This window comes from Gigantopelta aegis, chromosome 9 (assembly GCF_016097555.1).
Source record: "Gigantopelta aegis isolate Gae_Host chromosome 9, Gae_host_genome, whole genome shotgun sequence".
Lineage (NCBI taxonomy): Eukaryota > Metazoa > Mollusca > Gastropoda > Neomphalida > Peltospiridae > Gigantopelta > Gigantopelta aegis.
The window spans coordinates 67,728,298-67,743,982 of record NC_054707.1 but is presented as its reverse complement, the minus strand read 5'-3'; the positions used below and the strand labels follow the sequence as shown (position 1 = coordinate 67,743,982).

General features: G+C 38.9%; 1 protein-coding gene across 1 annotated transcript in view; it reads right to left on the bottom strand.

Annotated features, from left to right (window-relative positions):
• Nucleotides 1-12,927, bottom strand: part of LOC121381713 (soluble guanylate cyclase gcy-31-like) — a 117,220-nt gene extending 104,293 nt beyond the window's left edge. The window contains exon 1 of the mRNA XM_041511060.1: nucleotides 11,905-12,927. Within this exon, the coding sequence (XP_041366994.1) occupies nucleotides 11,905-12,693 (789 nt within the window). The 5' untranslated portion in view covers nucleotides 12,694-12,927. The remainder of the gene's footprint in view (nucleotides 1-11,904) is intronic.
• Nucleotides 12,928-15,685: the final 2,758 nt, after the last annotated feature.

Genomic DNA, 15,685 nt, shown 5'->3' with positions numbered 1-15,685 from the left:
TCATCCGTCCCCCCCCCCCCCCCTCCTATTTTAATACACAGAAGCTAACTAATTTGGCAAATCTCGTTAATGCAGGTTACACAAAAATGTAGTCATCCGTCCCCCCCCCCCCTCCTATTTTAACACACAGAAGCTAACTTAATTTGGATAATCTCGTTAATGCAGGTCACACAAAAATGTAGTCATCCCCCCCTCCTATTTTAATACACGGAAGCTAACTAATTTGGCTAATCTCGTTAATGCAGGTTACACAAAAATGTAGTCATCCGTCCCCCCCCCCTCCTATTTTAACACACAGAAGCTAACTAATTTGGATAATCTCGTTAATGCAGGTCACAAAAAAATGTAGTCATCCGTCCCCCCCCCCCTCCTATTTTAATACACAGAAGCTAACTAATTTGGCTAATCTCGTTAATGCAGGTTACACAAAAATGTAGTCATCCGTCCCCCCCCCCCTCCTATTTTAACACACAGAAGCTAACTAATTTGGATAATCTCGTTAATGCAGGTCACACAAAAATGTAGTCATCCCCCCCTCCTATTTAATACACGGAAGCTAACTAATTTGGCTAATCTCGTTAATGCAGGTTACACAAAAATGTAGTCATCCGTCCCCCCCCCCCTCCTATTTTAACACACAGAAGCTAACTAATTTGGATAATCTCGTTAATGCAGGTCACACAAAAATGTAGTCATCCCCCCCCCCCCTCCTATTTTAATACACAGAAGCTAACTAATTTGGCTAATCTCGTTAATGCAGGTTACACAAAAATGTAGTCATCCGTCCCCCCCCCCCCCCCTCCTATTTTAACACACAGAAGCTAACTAATTTGGATAATCTCGTTAATGCAGGTCACACAAAAATGTAGTCACCCCCCCCCCCCTCCTATTTTAATACACAGAAGCTAACTAATTTGGCTAATCTCGTTAATGCAGGTTACACAAAAATGTAGTCATCCGTCCCCCCCCCCCCCTCCTATTTTAACACACAGAAGCTAACTAATTTGGATAATCTCGTTAATGCAGGTCACACAAAAATGTAGTCATCCCCCCCCCCCCTCCTATTTTAATACACAGAGGCTAACTAATTTGGCTAATCTCGTTAATGCAGGTTACACAAAAATGTAGTCATCCCCCCCCCCCCCCCTCCTATTTTAACACACAGAAGCTAACTAATTTGGATAATCTTGTTAATGCAGGTCACACAAAAATGTAGTCATCCCCCCCCCCTCCTATTTTAATACACAGAAGCTAACTAATTTGGCTAATCTTGTTAATGCAGGTTACATAAAAATGCAGTCCCCCCCCCCCCCCCCCCATCTATTTTAACACACAGAAGCTAACTAATTTGGCTGAATTCGTTAATGCAGATCATATAAAAATGTAGTCCTCCACCCCCTCCGATTTTAACACACAAAAGCTAATTACTTTGGTGAGGCGAGATTGTAGCTTTAAAACCAGCACCATTTGTAGGAACCAGTCAGTTTATAAATCAATCCTCTAACACACTGACACTCTAATTTCAAACTGTATTACGGCTCTCGTGCGAACTAAAAGATTTTTTTGTCAAGAACGACTTTTAGCCAATTGTAGAAAAACCCTGTTTTATGACAAGTCTGTTGTATCATACCACGCGATGTCTTGAGTTTTCGTACTTTTATCTCAAATATACGCTTTGATTGTCATAAAGCTTTTGATTTTGTCATTTTTTTTATAAAACATTTTTTTTTTTAATGAAGAACGAAAGAAAACATTTCCCTGATATTTTGTAAACACTTGATCGTAAATAAATGTATCACATAGCGAAGAATGGCGTGCTACTGCGATTAAAATAACAAGTCTGTTAAAATAAAAATCGTATCTTTGCTTACGACAATGTTCAAGGGACGTTCGTAAAACTCGTCACTAAACCAAATAAGTTGTAACGTAAGGCAACAAACGCAGCGATGCAGTGTTATTAAAATGTAATAAAATCACAAACCGAACAGGGAATTGTCATGTGTGAAAGCCATTGATACCAGGTGAACCTGGCTAGGTCATCGAACATATCTAACATAATGTTGGTAGGTACAGGGTTCGCAGCCCGGTATCGACTCACACACAGAGCGAGTTTTAACCACTCAGTGGGTATGTGTAAGACCACTACACCTCTTTTCTCTCACTAACCACTAACATACTAACATACTGTCCTGGACAGACAGCCCAGATAGCTGAGGTGTCTGCTCAGGAGAGCGTGTTTGAACATTAATTGGATATAATGTTAAAACAAAAAAACGAAAGTCAGAAGTAATGTTTTATTTAACGACGTATTCAACACATTTTAATGACAGTTATATGGCGTCGGACATATGTTTAAGAACTACACAGATAACGAGAGAAGAAACCCGCTGCCGCCACACCGGGGGTTTCATTTTTCGATTAGCAGCAAGGGATCATCTATAAGCACCATCCCGCAGACAGGATAGCACATACCACGACCTTTGTACACCAGCTGTGGAGCATTGATTGGAACGAAAAATAACCCAATAGGCCCACCGACAGGGATCGATCCTAGACTGACCGCGCATCAAGCGATCGATTTACCATTTGGCTACATCCCACCCTTAGTAAATGAGCGAGTAAGGAAGGAACGAAAGTAGAATTAAAACCAACGGAGGACAGAACCTGGATCACAAGTTCCGGTCAACGACTTATATTAACGAAGTTACAAGAAAACTAGCCACGCATCACCGAACGTGCACGCTCCATTGGACACGTGATGTGCTCGACAACGTCCAAACTAATTGATAATTATTCCCTCACTATCACGCATTAATAAACTACTGAGAAATTTCTCAGAGCCTTGCATTGTCTAAGTGATTGTTAAATGTCTTCATTCTGTCTTCATTAACAGTGTTCACTGACACAGAAACCATTCAAAGGAAGGCAGACATGGCAGGGTTACCACCCATCCACCCACCTAAACAATATGTCATCAACGTTTCAAAACGTTCCCGATTATCAACAAGCGAGGTATAGTAATACCTCTCCCGAGCACGTCTTGACGAGATAATGTCATTCTTATAGCAGGCTTTACACGTAATTATATAGTCATAAACGCATATTATGTCCGCAGAATATAAGGATTATACGTATATTATGCGTTATTATTATTCATAATCACCGTTCGTAATACAAATGATTGCGGATTAGTACCTGATAAGAATTATTAATATTATTTGCGATGTTATAGAAATGTGAAGTTATACAGTTATCTGTGATATTATACAATTAATTGTATTGTACTGATGCTCTTTATTATCTTGGTCCGTACTTCTGTAAAACTACAGACACAAAAGTTTATCAAAATCTCAAGACTTAACTAAATGCTATTTGTATGGGCGAAAGTTATTAGGTCTAGACTACAGTTTAATAGGCAGTTTACAGTTTTATAGGCATGGGGTCTGTACGTCAACGAGAGATGATTGTATTATTTTATTATAGGTCGTATAACCTGATGGTGTGTTTACGTTGGTGTAAAATCAATAAAACATGTATAATGTATGTATTAGTACAACTCTCTGGCGCCAAATGTAATTGGTACTCGAAGAAACCAGAGACATACAGAAGCCATGAACTATCAACAGCAAATCATCATCGGACGTGACAAAACATCATCAAGAGTTATGGTTCCTTGGGGTAGCACAATGACAAATTGAGATACTGATTAATTATATGTACACACGTTGTAAATACGTCACAGCGAAATGAAGTTTACTGAGAAAAATGCACAAATTCTTACTTAATTCTCATATGACTTAAGGAAAAAGAAGGATTCGGTTTAGTTAAGCAGTCAATACACACCTTAGTGCTCAAATAAATCAGCGATCAATAACAAAACGGTAACTAAAAAAAAAAGAAGAAAAAAAAGTAGTGTCGGAAATAGAATAAAAATTATTTTCGTCAATTATTTCTTTCATATTAAACTGACAAGTAAATATTTTGTAAATATCTATTTTGTGATACTCTACCTAATTGAGCATTCACTTGTTTGGGCTCTCATTGATGTACAAGGTGGTGTTTACTCTTGAAATTAAAATAAAGATGTCGGTAAACAGGAGATTGGTGACCTTTATTGGAACAGACTATAACACATTTTTGTCGATACGTGTCAATTTCATTTACCATTAAACAAACTTTTAATTTAAAACTGTAAGTTAACTGATTATTTTGAATTGCAGCATAAATTATTAATTATGACCAGCATATTTAGTGAACATAAATTCAATATTAGTACTTTAAAAATTTACACAATCTTGCAACCACTTAAAGGTGCTATATCAGAAGTTATGTGTGAGCATCTGTTGGTGATAAAAATTCTCCAATGAAAACGTATTTTCTACTAGTAGATCAAATTATTTCCTATAATCATTTATGGGCATGTAGTTAAAGGTGTATTCTTTAAATGTTAAAGCACAATTTAATAAAAACATGATTTGTAATAGCTGTCATTATGCAACTTTGAGATAACACCTTTAATACCGGTATAATAGATCACAAACTCAAAATGGTTCTTGATAGTTTTGCTCAAAAGTTACTTATGAATGTCTACAAAAAAATTTTTGGGAGAGAAATAGGGGTAAACCGTAATCAGAAACGCTCCCTCACCTATTGTAACAGCAATGAAATTGACACATATCGACTAAAATGTGTTATAGTCTGTTCCAATAAAGAGCACAAATCACTTGTTTACTGACCTCTTTCTTTTAATTTCAAAAGTAAACACCACCTTGTGCACCAATGAGAGCCAAAACAAGTAAATGCTAAATTAGGTAGGCTATCCTTAAATAGATATTTACAAAATATTTACTTGTCTGTTTAATATGTAAGAAATAATCGACAAAAATCATTTTTATTTTATTTCCGACAGTACTTTAGTGTCACAACATTCAAACACTGTTATAGCAGTATATTCAGACATTAGCCATTATACACCATGTTAGATTGTAGCCACGAGACAGTCATTAAACACTACATTAGAAAAAACCCCATTAGAGTTCAAGTTCGTTGTATTTGACGACACTACTAGAGCACATTGACAAACAACCATTTGGTAATTTTGACATATTATAGTCTTAGAGTGGAAATCCGCTACATTATTCTATTAGTAGCAAGGGATCTTTTGTATGCACCATCCCACCGACAGGATAGCACATACCACGGCATTTGATATACCAGTCGTGGTGCATTGGCACCAAAGAGAAATAACCCAAATGGTCCCACCGACGGGGATCGATCCTAGACCGACCGTATATCAGGCGAGCGCTTTACCACTAGACTACGTCCTGCCCTTCATATCCATTAGAGAGTAGTCATTAAACACTACGTTAGCAGGAACGGGATTTAGATCAGTCGGTAGAGGTGCTGTCGTCGCAGGATCGAACCTCCTCGGTGGATCCATTCTTTGATTGTGTTTTTTCCGTTCCAACCAGTGCCCCACGACTTGTATATCAAAAGCCGTGGTATGTGCTATCCTGTCGGTGGGATGGTGCATACAAAAGATATCTTACTGCTAATGGAAAAATGTAGGTTTCTTCTCAAGACTACGAGTCAAAATTACCAAATGTTTGGCACCCAGTAGCCGATGTTTAATAATTCAACGTGCTGTAGTGAAACCAAACGATAACTGACATTCCTGACCGAATGTCACAATAACCCTAGATATTAAACATCAAGTAGCAGTAGTTTATCAGGTGATGATGTGTTGTTAATTTTCTTTTTAATACGTCTTTGCTTTTCTTTCGTGTAGGGCTGATCCTAACTATAGAAACTAATCGTCATTGACAAGACCAATGGGATTTGATTAGGACCACTAGATAATGTCATATATTCCTTTCTTTTATTCTCAGTCTACTTTTATTTAACATCCTCACAACACAGTTGTGCAGTAATGGCGGTTAATGAGGTTTTAAGATAACTAATCACTGACACAGTTCTTCCTGATGGAAGCAATATGAGAAATTCAACATTAATTGAAAATTCCCATGGGTTTTTTTTGTTTGTTTTTTATCCACTTATATGTATATATAGATTTTATGCGAATCACGTTCTATAATATAACTTATACAATTGTACTTCGTTCAATGTGATTGTTTTACTTTTATGTAAACAATAACTTAATAGGTCTTTTCTTGTGTACGTGTTTTCTTTTCTTTAATTACGCTTCAGGCGGCCATTAACTAAGTGATTTCTAAGAAAATGTCCTTTCCTTTTCTGTTCTTTTTTTTAAACAATTTTTTTTTTAATAAGTAAAGAAAACAATCCTCTTAAAGCCCAAATGCCAAACCGCCAATGCGCTGTCTTCGGTAAAAGAATACCACACAGCAACACATCATGGCAGTGAAGTAAATGATGCCAGCCATCAAATGAAATGTCTTCTCTGCCAGTCAGCTTGGTTTCGTTCTGAGAGGAGGATATTGGGATGACGTTATTAATTTGATTTCGTAGATAGCGCGTCTCTTGTCTCGCAAACAATATAACCACTAGGGATTCCTTATATATACGTATATTAGCAGCGTGGCGAAAACAAATGTCAGTCCGGAGTGAGGAAGTACTATTAGTAAAGACAAGTGCAGCTCGGGCATTGTTAGCGGTAGTCGGAGGCGGGACGTAGCCCAGTGGTAAAGCGCTCGCCTGATGCGTCTGTCTGTCTAGGATCGATCCCTGTCGGTGGGCCCATTAGGCTAATTCTCGTTGCAGCCATTGCACCACGACTGGTATATCAAAGGCCGTGGTATGTGTCAAAATGACCATATGTTTCACATTCAATAGCGGATGATTAATAAATCAATGTGCTCTAGTGGTGTCGTTAAACAAAACAAACGTTTTTGGTTAGCGGGATCGACGTCCAGGCGCAAATTCAGGGGGTGATGGTGGTACGCACCCCTTTCCTAAACTTCCAATAATCCTGAAAATCCAGCGCTTAACGGCTGGATATAACGAAATTAATAATATTTGGGGCGTGGGGGGTGGTTGTGTAATAATGTATTTTAGTTAGGTGGATTTTTCTTCTGGTGATCATTGCCTGTAAATAATTCATTCTACTGTCCCTTGAAACACTGTAGATGTCATTTTTTAAAAAGTTATACCTTCTCCCTAAAACCTTCCGCCCAACCCTCAATATTGTGTGGTGGTTAGAGCGTACGCTTGTAGTGCTTTATGTTGTAGTATCGATCCATCTCGGTGCTCCACGACTGGCTGTACTTGACTAGTTTATTTAAAAATGGCTATAACCAGAGTGACGCAGTGGGTAATTGTCCACACTCCCGAAAAATAAATTATACTTCCTTTTATATTTTACAATTAGGCCTAATTTCGTTTTTTCGTTTTCGTTTTCTTCTTTGCCCCTTTCCTCTCTCTCTTTCTCTCTCTCTCTCTCTCTCTCTCTCTCTCTCTCTCTCTCTCTCTCTCTCTCTCTCTCTCTCTCTCTCTCTCTCTCTCTCTCTCTCTCTCTCCTATTTTTAGCCGTTGTTTAAAATGTGCTGAGATATTTTCCTTTCAATCGATCCTCTTAAGATATCCCTGTCAACTTCAGTCAATATTCATTATCCGTGATTTAATGTCCAAGGAACTAAGACCAACATATAATAATATAATACCATCAAAAATGCCTATAGCTTATAGTATAAAATCGCTGATGTGAAATATCCATAATATACAGCTCATAACTGCTACATACTTCTTTCTTTTATTTCGTTTTATGTGACACTATTTACGTAAGCACCGAGTCTTTTTAATAACAGACCTGGATTGACAATGAATACGTGAAGATTATTAAAAACTAGCTGATTTTGCATTGACGAGATTTGTTTGACCTAGATAAGAAAACTGAGGTGATATTGCAAGAAATAAAACAAGGTTATCGTCTTATTTTGTGTGAAACTGAAATTTAAAAAAATATCAAATCTTAGTATTCTACGTGACTCCTTCAAAAAGAAAATGTACACCTTTAAAAAACATTAAAGATAACCATCCATTAATTTTAAAACCATTATATTATGATTATTATTTTTTTAATTTCTGTTTTGTTTTTTCTGGGGGTTTTCTGGGTGTTTTTTTTTGACATTACAAACATGGATGATGATGAGATGAATGGTGAAGCCGCAGTATTTTCATTTCCAATTATAATTATATTATGACTTACTTATTTATAAATATTTACTAACACCATTATCATGATCGTCGTCATCGTTAGCTATTCGGATATTTTTGAAAGAAAAAAAATCAAACAAGCGAAACATGAAAACGGATGATAACCGTAACTAAATATCTCCATTTAAATATCCCCAAAAGGAAAGGAGAAGTTGAAAACAATGTATTTTTTCGATGCTTGTCTAACTAAATCTGTAGAATCAACTGTTTGCATGATGGTTGGCCTAGCAGATCTAATAAGCCGTGTGTGATCAAACAGATATTGCCATTATTGCGGAAAAACCCCACGAGGCGCTGCTCCGAATGGCGACCGGTCGATATGGAAGTGACCAATAATTGTTACATAGCCCCGTCAGCTACCGGAAATATGAGATGTATTTTATTGTTTTTTTCTTTCCTGTGCATGTGGAGGAGGGGGGAGAGGGATTACTGACCGAATATGAAGTATTGTTAATATTATCTTCTATACATCTAATTATATATCTACGCTACTTATTATTTCCATCTCCAAGTCTATTATCTCGGGGTTTTTTTCCCTCTTCTCACCACTGCTTCATTATATGTGTCTCTCTCTGTCTGTTGCTTTCTGTCTGTGTGTCTCTCTCTGTCTCTCTCTCTCTCTCTGTCTGTCTCTCTCTCTCTCTCTCTCTCCCCTCTCTCCCTCTCTCTCTCTCTCTCTCTCTCTCTCTCTCTCTCTCTCTCTCACTCTCTCTCTCACTCTCTGACTGTATGTATGCATGTCTCTGTCTCTCTACCTCTATCTCTGTCTGTCTGTCTCCTTTTTTTCTCTCTCTCTCTTCTCTCTCTCTCTCTCTCTCTCTCTCTCTCTCTCTCTCTCTCTCTCTCTCTCTCTCTCTCTCTCTCTCTCTCTCTCTCTCACACACACACACACTATCTGTTTTTTCATTTGTTTTAATATTGTGACAAACTTATAATCCAACATTTATTCATGTAATAATTATATTCATATATGTATCAGTGTATGGAAATACCCCAGTGTTTAGTTAAAACAGTCCACTCTCTTTAACAATAGCATGACAGCAGCACATGTAATTAGCTAGACGTCAATCCTTGTCTGGATAATGAACCATGTGCTTCCTATCAAGTCATGAGTGGACACAGAGTACTATTATTTTCAACGTGTCCTGTTTCATTCGGTTTCAAACATCGTCTGATTTGTTTGGATTTTTTTCTTTTTGTATGGGTTATATATATATATATATAAATACTTTTTTCTTGCTACCCCAAGAAAAACCCCTGCAGTACGGATACAAAACATATCTTAGTATGTACAAGTACCCCCCCCCCCCCCCCTTGATGTCGACACATCCATCGCGGAAAACTCGGAGGATGTCCCAAGACAGTCGTGCTTGAACCTTCGGTGGATATAAGCCCGAGTCAAATGGTCGATTAATTTATTAATATTATGACTATGTTAAAGACTAAGCCCGAGTCAAATGGTCGATTAATTTATTGATATTATGACCATGTTAAAGACTAAGCCCGAGTCAAATGGTCGATTAATTTATTGATATTATGACCATGTTAAAGACTAAGCCCGAGTCAAATGGTCGATTAATTTATTGATATTATGACCATGTTAAAGACTAAGCCCGAGTCAAATGGTCGATTAATTTATTGATATTATGACCATGTTAAAGACTCGTAGCCCAGTGGTAAAGCGCTCGCTTAATGCGCGGTCACTCTAGTATCGATCCCCGTCGATGTGCCCATTAGGTTATTTCTCGTCCCAGCCAGTGCACCACGACTGGTATGTCAAAGCCTGTGGTATGTGCTATCCTGTCTGTGAGATGCTGCATATAAAAGATCCCTTGCTACTAATGATTTTTTTTTAGCGGATTTCCTCTCTATGACTGTCAAAAGCCGATTATGAATAAATCTATGTGCTCTAGTGATGTCGTTAAACAAAAGAAACTTTAACATTAAAGGCTTGTCTCAACACTGTTTGTGCACTACATTATGCAGCTATTGTAAACACACAAAGTATATATCTGGCTTAGTGACGATGACATTTAAAGGTCAAAGTGAATAAACAAAAAATGAATTAAAATTACAACTGACTGAATCACTTTGTCCCTCATATAATTAGTATGTTTTAAATGTTAACAGATTTTAACTTGAGAGGCAATAAATGCCACATTTTAATGTGCACAGGTTAATGCATAATTATACGTGTACAATATGCATTCAGAAATGCGTGTTACACGAGCATAGACTTATTTATCTGTTTGTTTGACATCAAGCTACTTGTTGAACTATATTCGTAGATAAGCAGCGTTCGAAATAAGCACTTGTCCGTTTGTCCCGACAAGTGAAAATTTACTCGGACAAGCATAATTTGCCGTAGTAGTTATCCGGTGGACAAGTAAAATGTTGTTTACAAAGCAGTATCAGAATTTTTAGCAATTGTTGTACTCAATCCAAACCCCTGTAACCAGGATACCCATCGAACTTACTTGGGCCCAATTTGGCCCATGGGGTTAGGCTACTGTTTAGAGGAGATTCACTGCATCGTGTAAACTTGTACATACTAGTATATGTAACAGTATATGATTAATAAAGAACAACAGTAACATTATTTTAACATTTGGTGACGGGCATATTTTCATTTATGACAGGTGATTTCGAGAAGCACAGCCAAACAATTATTTCCAGGCCTTCAGATAAAAGTGAAAGCTGAAAACCAGCGACGTGCACTGAATGGAATTATGCTCAAGAACAATTTAACTGGCTTTCATTGAATCCTAAAGTAACAAGCGAATTAGTTTAAAAAGAAAAGCCAAGGGCTTTAACTTTTCCTTCTCATCCATGCATTTTTTTCTTTCTTATTTCTATCACTGGATAAGTGTTTGTTAATTTCATAGAATCAAACTTGATGTAACAGCAGGAACAAACAAGACTGCTTTAATTAGCTTTCAGTGTCTGTTAAATATATAAACATTTAATAATCATATGGGGTTTGTATTGTTTCTTCTGGAAGTTTTAAATACTTTTCTGTTGTTGTTATTTGTTTCTTAAAACTTTCTACTGATGAAATAATCTGCTGAAAAAACCCAGTAAGCAAATATTGTCTCCTGTACAGAGAGGGCATAATTCATCTTCCATGATTTTAGAAACACTTTGACAGCTAACCATTAAACATAATGAGATTCATTTATTACTTTTGTTAACTAACATATAATAATTGATTTTCGACTTTATCAAATTATATTTTACTACAGACAAAGGTGTGTATTTATACAACACATTGGGTGGATATCTACAATGCAGTTACTTTTGTTTATTTAAAATTAGAATGCAATGTTTTAGCAGTGCTTTTGATGATTTTGTCTCTCTATCAAAGTCGGTAATTAGTATTTAAAAAGTCAAATACTAACTAACGACCGCCGGTAATAGAGGAGCATTTTAGGTGATTACACATGCCTCTTAACAATGTCACAAGTAACTACTGAACACGCTCTGATTTTTGTCAAGCTACGCCCACAGCTAAAAGCTGATGGTAAATGGGTAGGTGTGTGGCACGGATAGCCACAAGAGACAAGTACCTGTCGCGGATGGAGAGACAAGGACTGGGATGTAGAGGTGGACAGTGAAATAAGTTGAAAGATAAAACTAGATGGAATTCAAACGAGAAAAAGGAAAGGGGGAAATGGGATTACAAGTAAATAACTAAATAAAACGTCAAGTACTTACATTGTCCCACATCAGCGGCAACAGGGGGCGCTTCAGCTCAAAGTGCTCTTCCAATTTCGTGCCCATGATGTCTGGCATGACGGCTGCTAAGCCCGCGCCGATACTCTTGATTTGCAGGTTACGGGAGAAGACGACGTGGAAGGGGAACAGGTTGAAGATGTGCTCCGAGGAGATGGGAATGTTTTCTATGTAATTGTCCTGCAACAGTTTGAACTGCTGCTCCTTGAAAGCCGTGTTGTTGAACAGCAGTCTGAAAATAACGTGCTGTGTCCCGTCCGTCAACTCCTCCTCTGATATGACGTATATGTCCACCTTGGTGTTGTAGAACATGATGCCCACTTGGCGAATCTGACCCATCACGTAATTGAGAAACCCCTTCCTCCTAGTCCGGTAATGTAGCGTTAGTCCACTCTTGTTCTCGTTCTCGCAGAAGAAAGATGGCGGCCGCATCTTCGGGTAGCTGAATCTGAGGTACTCGTGCAGGTTGTCCAGCCCGTTGAGGAAATCCCGCATGTGCCTCCCCAGGACCTTGAGCATTCTGTCGTAGCCATACTTGCCCACAAACGATACAAAGGAAACTCCGAACGAGTCCAAGAGGTTGTCGTAGGACTCGCCGGTGATTTCGACGGCGGCGTTAGCGATCACTGGGATGATGGACTCGGAGTAGCGCTCGTGTGTGGAGAAACACTCACTGTCCAGCCCAGCTTTCACCTGGATCTTGGTCCATACATCTTCCCCGTACGTCTCCTGGATATACGACACGATCGCCTCGATGACCAGACCGTACATCCTCGGCAAATATCACAGACGTAGAACTAAGGCACAGTCCCGCGGCAAGCGAATCCAAGTCCCGCGTCAAGCAAACAAATCCAAGTCCCGCAGTTATGAAGTAAGATAAAGGTTTTGGTTCCAATTATGAAGAGTCAATATTCCAAATATCGCGTCTCACTTGAGACAGACGTTACAAATTCAAACTGATCTCTTTTTTATGAGAGCTTATTATTAGAATCCATGTACAGTCGAAAAGAAAATCACGTATAAAACATCTGAATGATACGAAATGATGTCATCAATGCACATTATTGTTGTAACAACTGTTTAATGAAATTTCACGACATAAAATCTATGAATACTGCTTTTGAAATTACACTTGGGAATGAACTAAGACTCCATCACACACTTCCCAAGCACTGCACATCAGTTTGGTTGTTTTGGAATTTTACAACGAGCTTTAGAAGTTTACTGATTCACTACCAACGTTACTCAGATTCGATAGGCGCACGGACTGCTAACTGCAAAAGCACGCCCAAGAAGTACAAATGACTACCGTACTATCCAGATAGAATATTACACATCAATGTTATGGTTTTGAAGCTACCAACGACCTTTACTAAAGTCTACTCCTTGTATTAAAGCACACTTCTTGTATTACAAATTCAACACCAACAGTACCTTGCTTTGGTAGACGCAGTGGCTGCCAACTTCTAGACGTGATGGCACCTTATGTTCAGGTAAGCAGAGGTAACAAGTGGCCAGCTGAATGTTCCGAAGACTGCCAGATATACACTTGACCGCTCCCCTGTAGAGGACACACACAGCCACCAGTAACGAGGAGTCTATTCACAATGAAACGAAGCCGTCGTCCACATACGCAATCTTGATCCAAACTGTAATAGAATTTGAAACGGCATGACGATAAGTGATTGGGGGTAAACGTAGCAATGCGAAACGAAGCTGTGACCTACCGCTTTGATAGGTGTAACAATATGCTGTAAGGTTCAATTTAAAATCAATTCAAGATCAACAGACCAGAAACTATGTCCATTGTTCTTAGTAGTATCTCGTGTTGCTCAAAACTACTCAGATTGATGTTTTTTCTTAAATGGACTCAATGTATATTTTTACCACTATATATACATACATATATAATGTTAGCTCTTTTTACCGGCTCCGGTGGCGTCGTGGTTAAACCACCGGACATAAGGCTGGTAGGTACAGGGTTAGCAGCCCGGTACCGGCTCCCACCCAGAGCGAGTTTTAACGACTCAATAGGTATGTGTAAGACCACTACACCATATTTTCTCTCACTAATCACTAACAATTAACAACTACCCAGTGTCCTGGACGGACAGCCCAAATAGCTGAGTTATGTGCCCAGGACAGCGTGCTTGAACCTTAATTGGATATAAGCACGAAAAATAACTTGAAATGAAAAGCTCTTTTTTTCATTCATATAATCTTGCTTATTTAACAAAGTAATAGACTGTGAAAAGATTATAAGCATAAGAAAGATATTATATGTTATATCCAAAAAATTTTTTTTTTTACTGTACTGGTTTTTAAACAATATAAAACATATAATTCTAAAACGAAAAAGTTCAAAGCTTCAATACCTGTAAGTAACAGTTTACTATATAGGATTTGGGGAAGAAATATGTTTAACAACACTTCAGCACATTTTGATCTTCAAGCATATGATGTCTCACAAATGTATATTTCGACACTTGGTCTAGTAAGACAGAAAACTCACTACATGTACTGCAACATATGTTACTGTTACAGAAAACAGCAGAAAAATGTCATGTGCAGGAATGTAGACACAACGGCTTTGGTAAGAGAGAGAGAGAGAGAGAGAGAGAGAGAGAGAGAGAGAGAGAGAGAGAGAGAGAGAGAGAGAGAGAGAGAGAGAGAGAGAGAGAGAGGAGGAGAGAGAGAGAGAGAGAGAGAGAGCGCGAGCGAGCGAGAGAGCGAGAGAGAGAGAGAGAGAGAGAGAGAGAGAGCGAGGGAGGGAGGGGGGAGAGAGAGAGAGAGAGAGAGAGAGAGAGAGAGAGAGAGAGAGAGTGTGTGTGTGTGTGTGTGTGTGTGTGTGTGTGTGTGTGTGAAAGAGAGACAGGCTATTCCTTTAAAAAGCACAAAGGCGGTATTTTGTATGCACTTCCCCACATACAGGGCAATGCATACCACGGCCTTTTATTTACCAGGTGAGTGTCGATCGTAGTCAGTGATGTTCTGGCTAAGCCACAGGCCTTAAGCCTGGAAGGTGTTGTGTTCGCATCCGTAATATTCTGGTTAAGCCATAGGCCTTAAGACTGGGAGGTGCTGTGTTCGTATCCGTAATATTCTGGTTAGGCCACAGGCCTTAAGCCTGGAAGGTGCTGTGTTCGCATCCGTAATATTCTGGTTAAGCCACAGGCCTTAAGCCTGGAAGGTGCTGTGTTCGCATCCGTAATATTCTGGTTAAGCCACAGGCCTTAAGACTGGAAGGTACTGTGTTCGCATCCGTAATATTCTGGTTAAGCCACAGGCCTTAAGACTGGAAGGTGTTGTGTTCGCATCCATAATATTCTGGTTAAGCCACAGACCTTAAGACTGGAAGGTGCTGTGTTCGCATCCATAATATTCTGGTTAAGCCACAGGCCTTAATACTGGAAGGTGCTGTGTTCGCATCCCAGTATTGTGTTTCGCCCAGAGCGAGTTTCATTGACTGTGCAAATGTGTTAGACGACTAGGCCTCTTCTGACCTCTCTCACTGTCCACTAACAAGTTCTACTCATTAACCGTTGTTCTTAACATACGGCGCAGATGGCCGACAGGGTACTTAATTCTAAGTGGACAAAGAAGGAAGATAATAACTGAGCGCTTCAGTTTTGACAAAACGTCTAATAGAGCGCAATGGCGGATCCAGAAAATTCATTGGACGGGGGGGGGGGGGGGGGGGGGGGGGGGGGGTGTTAATGACATTTGGTCGAAGGCTACAACGTTTAACGTTCCCGAAGAGATT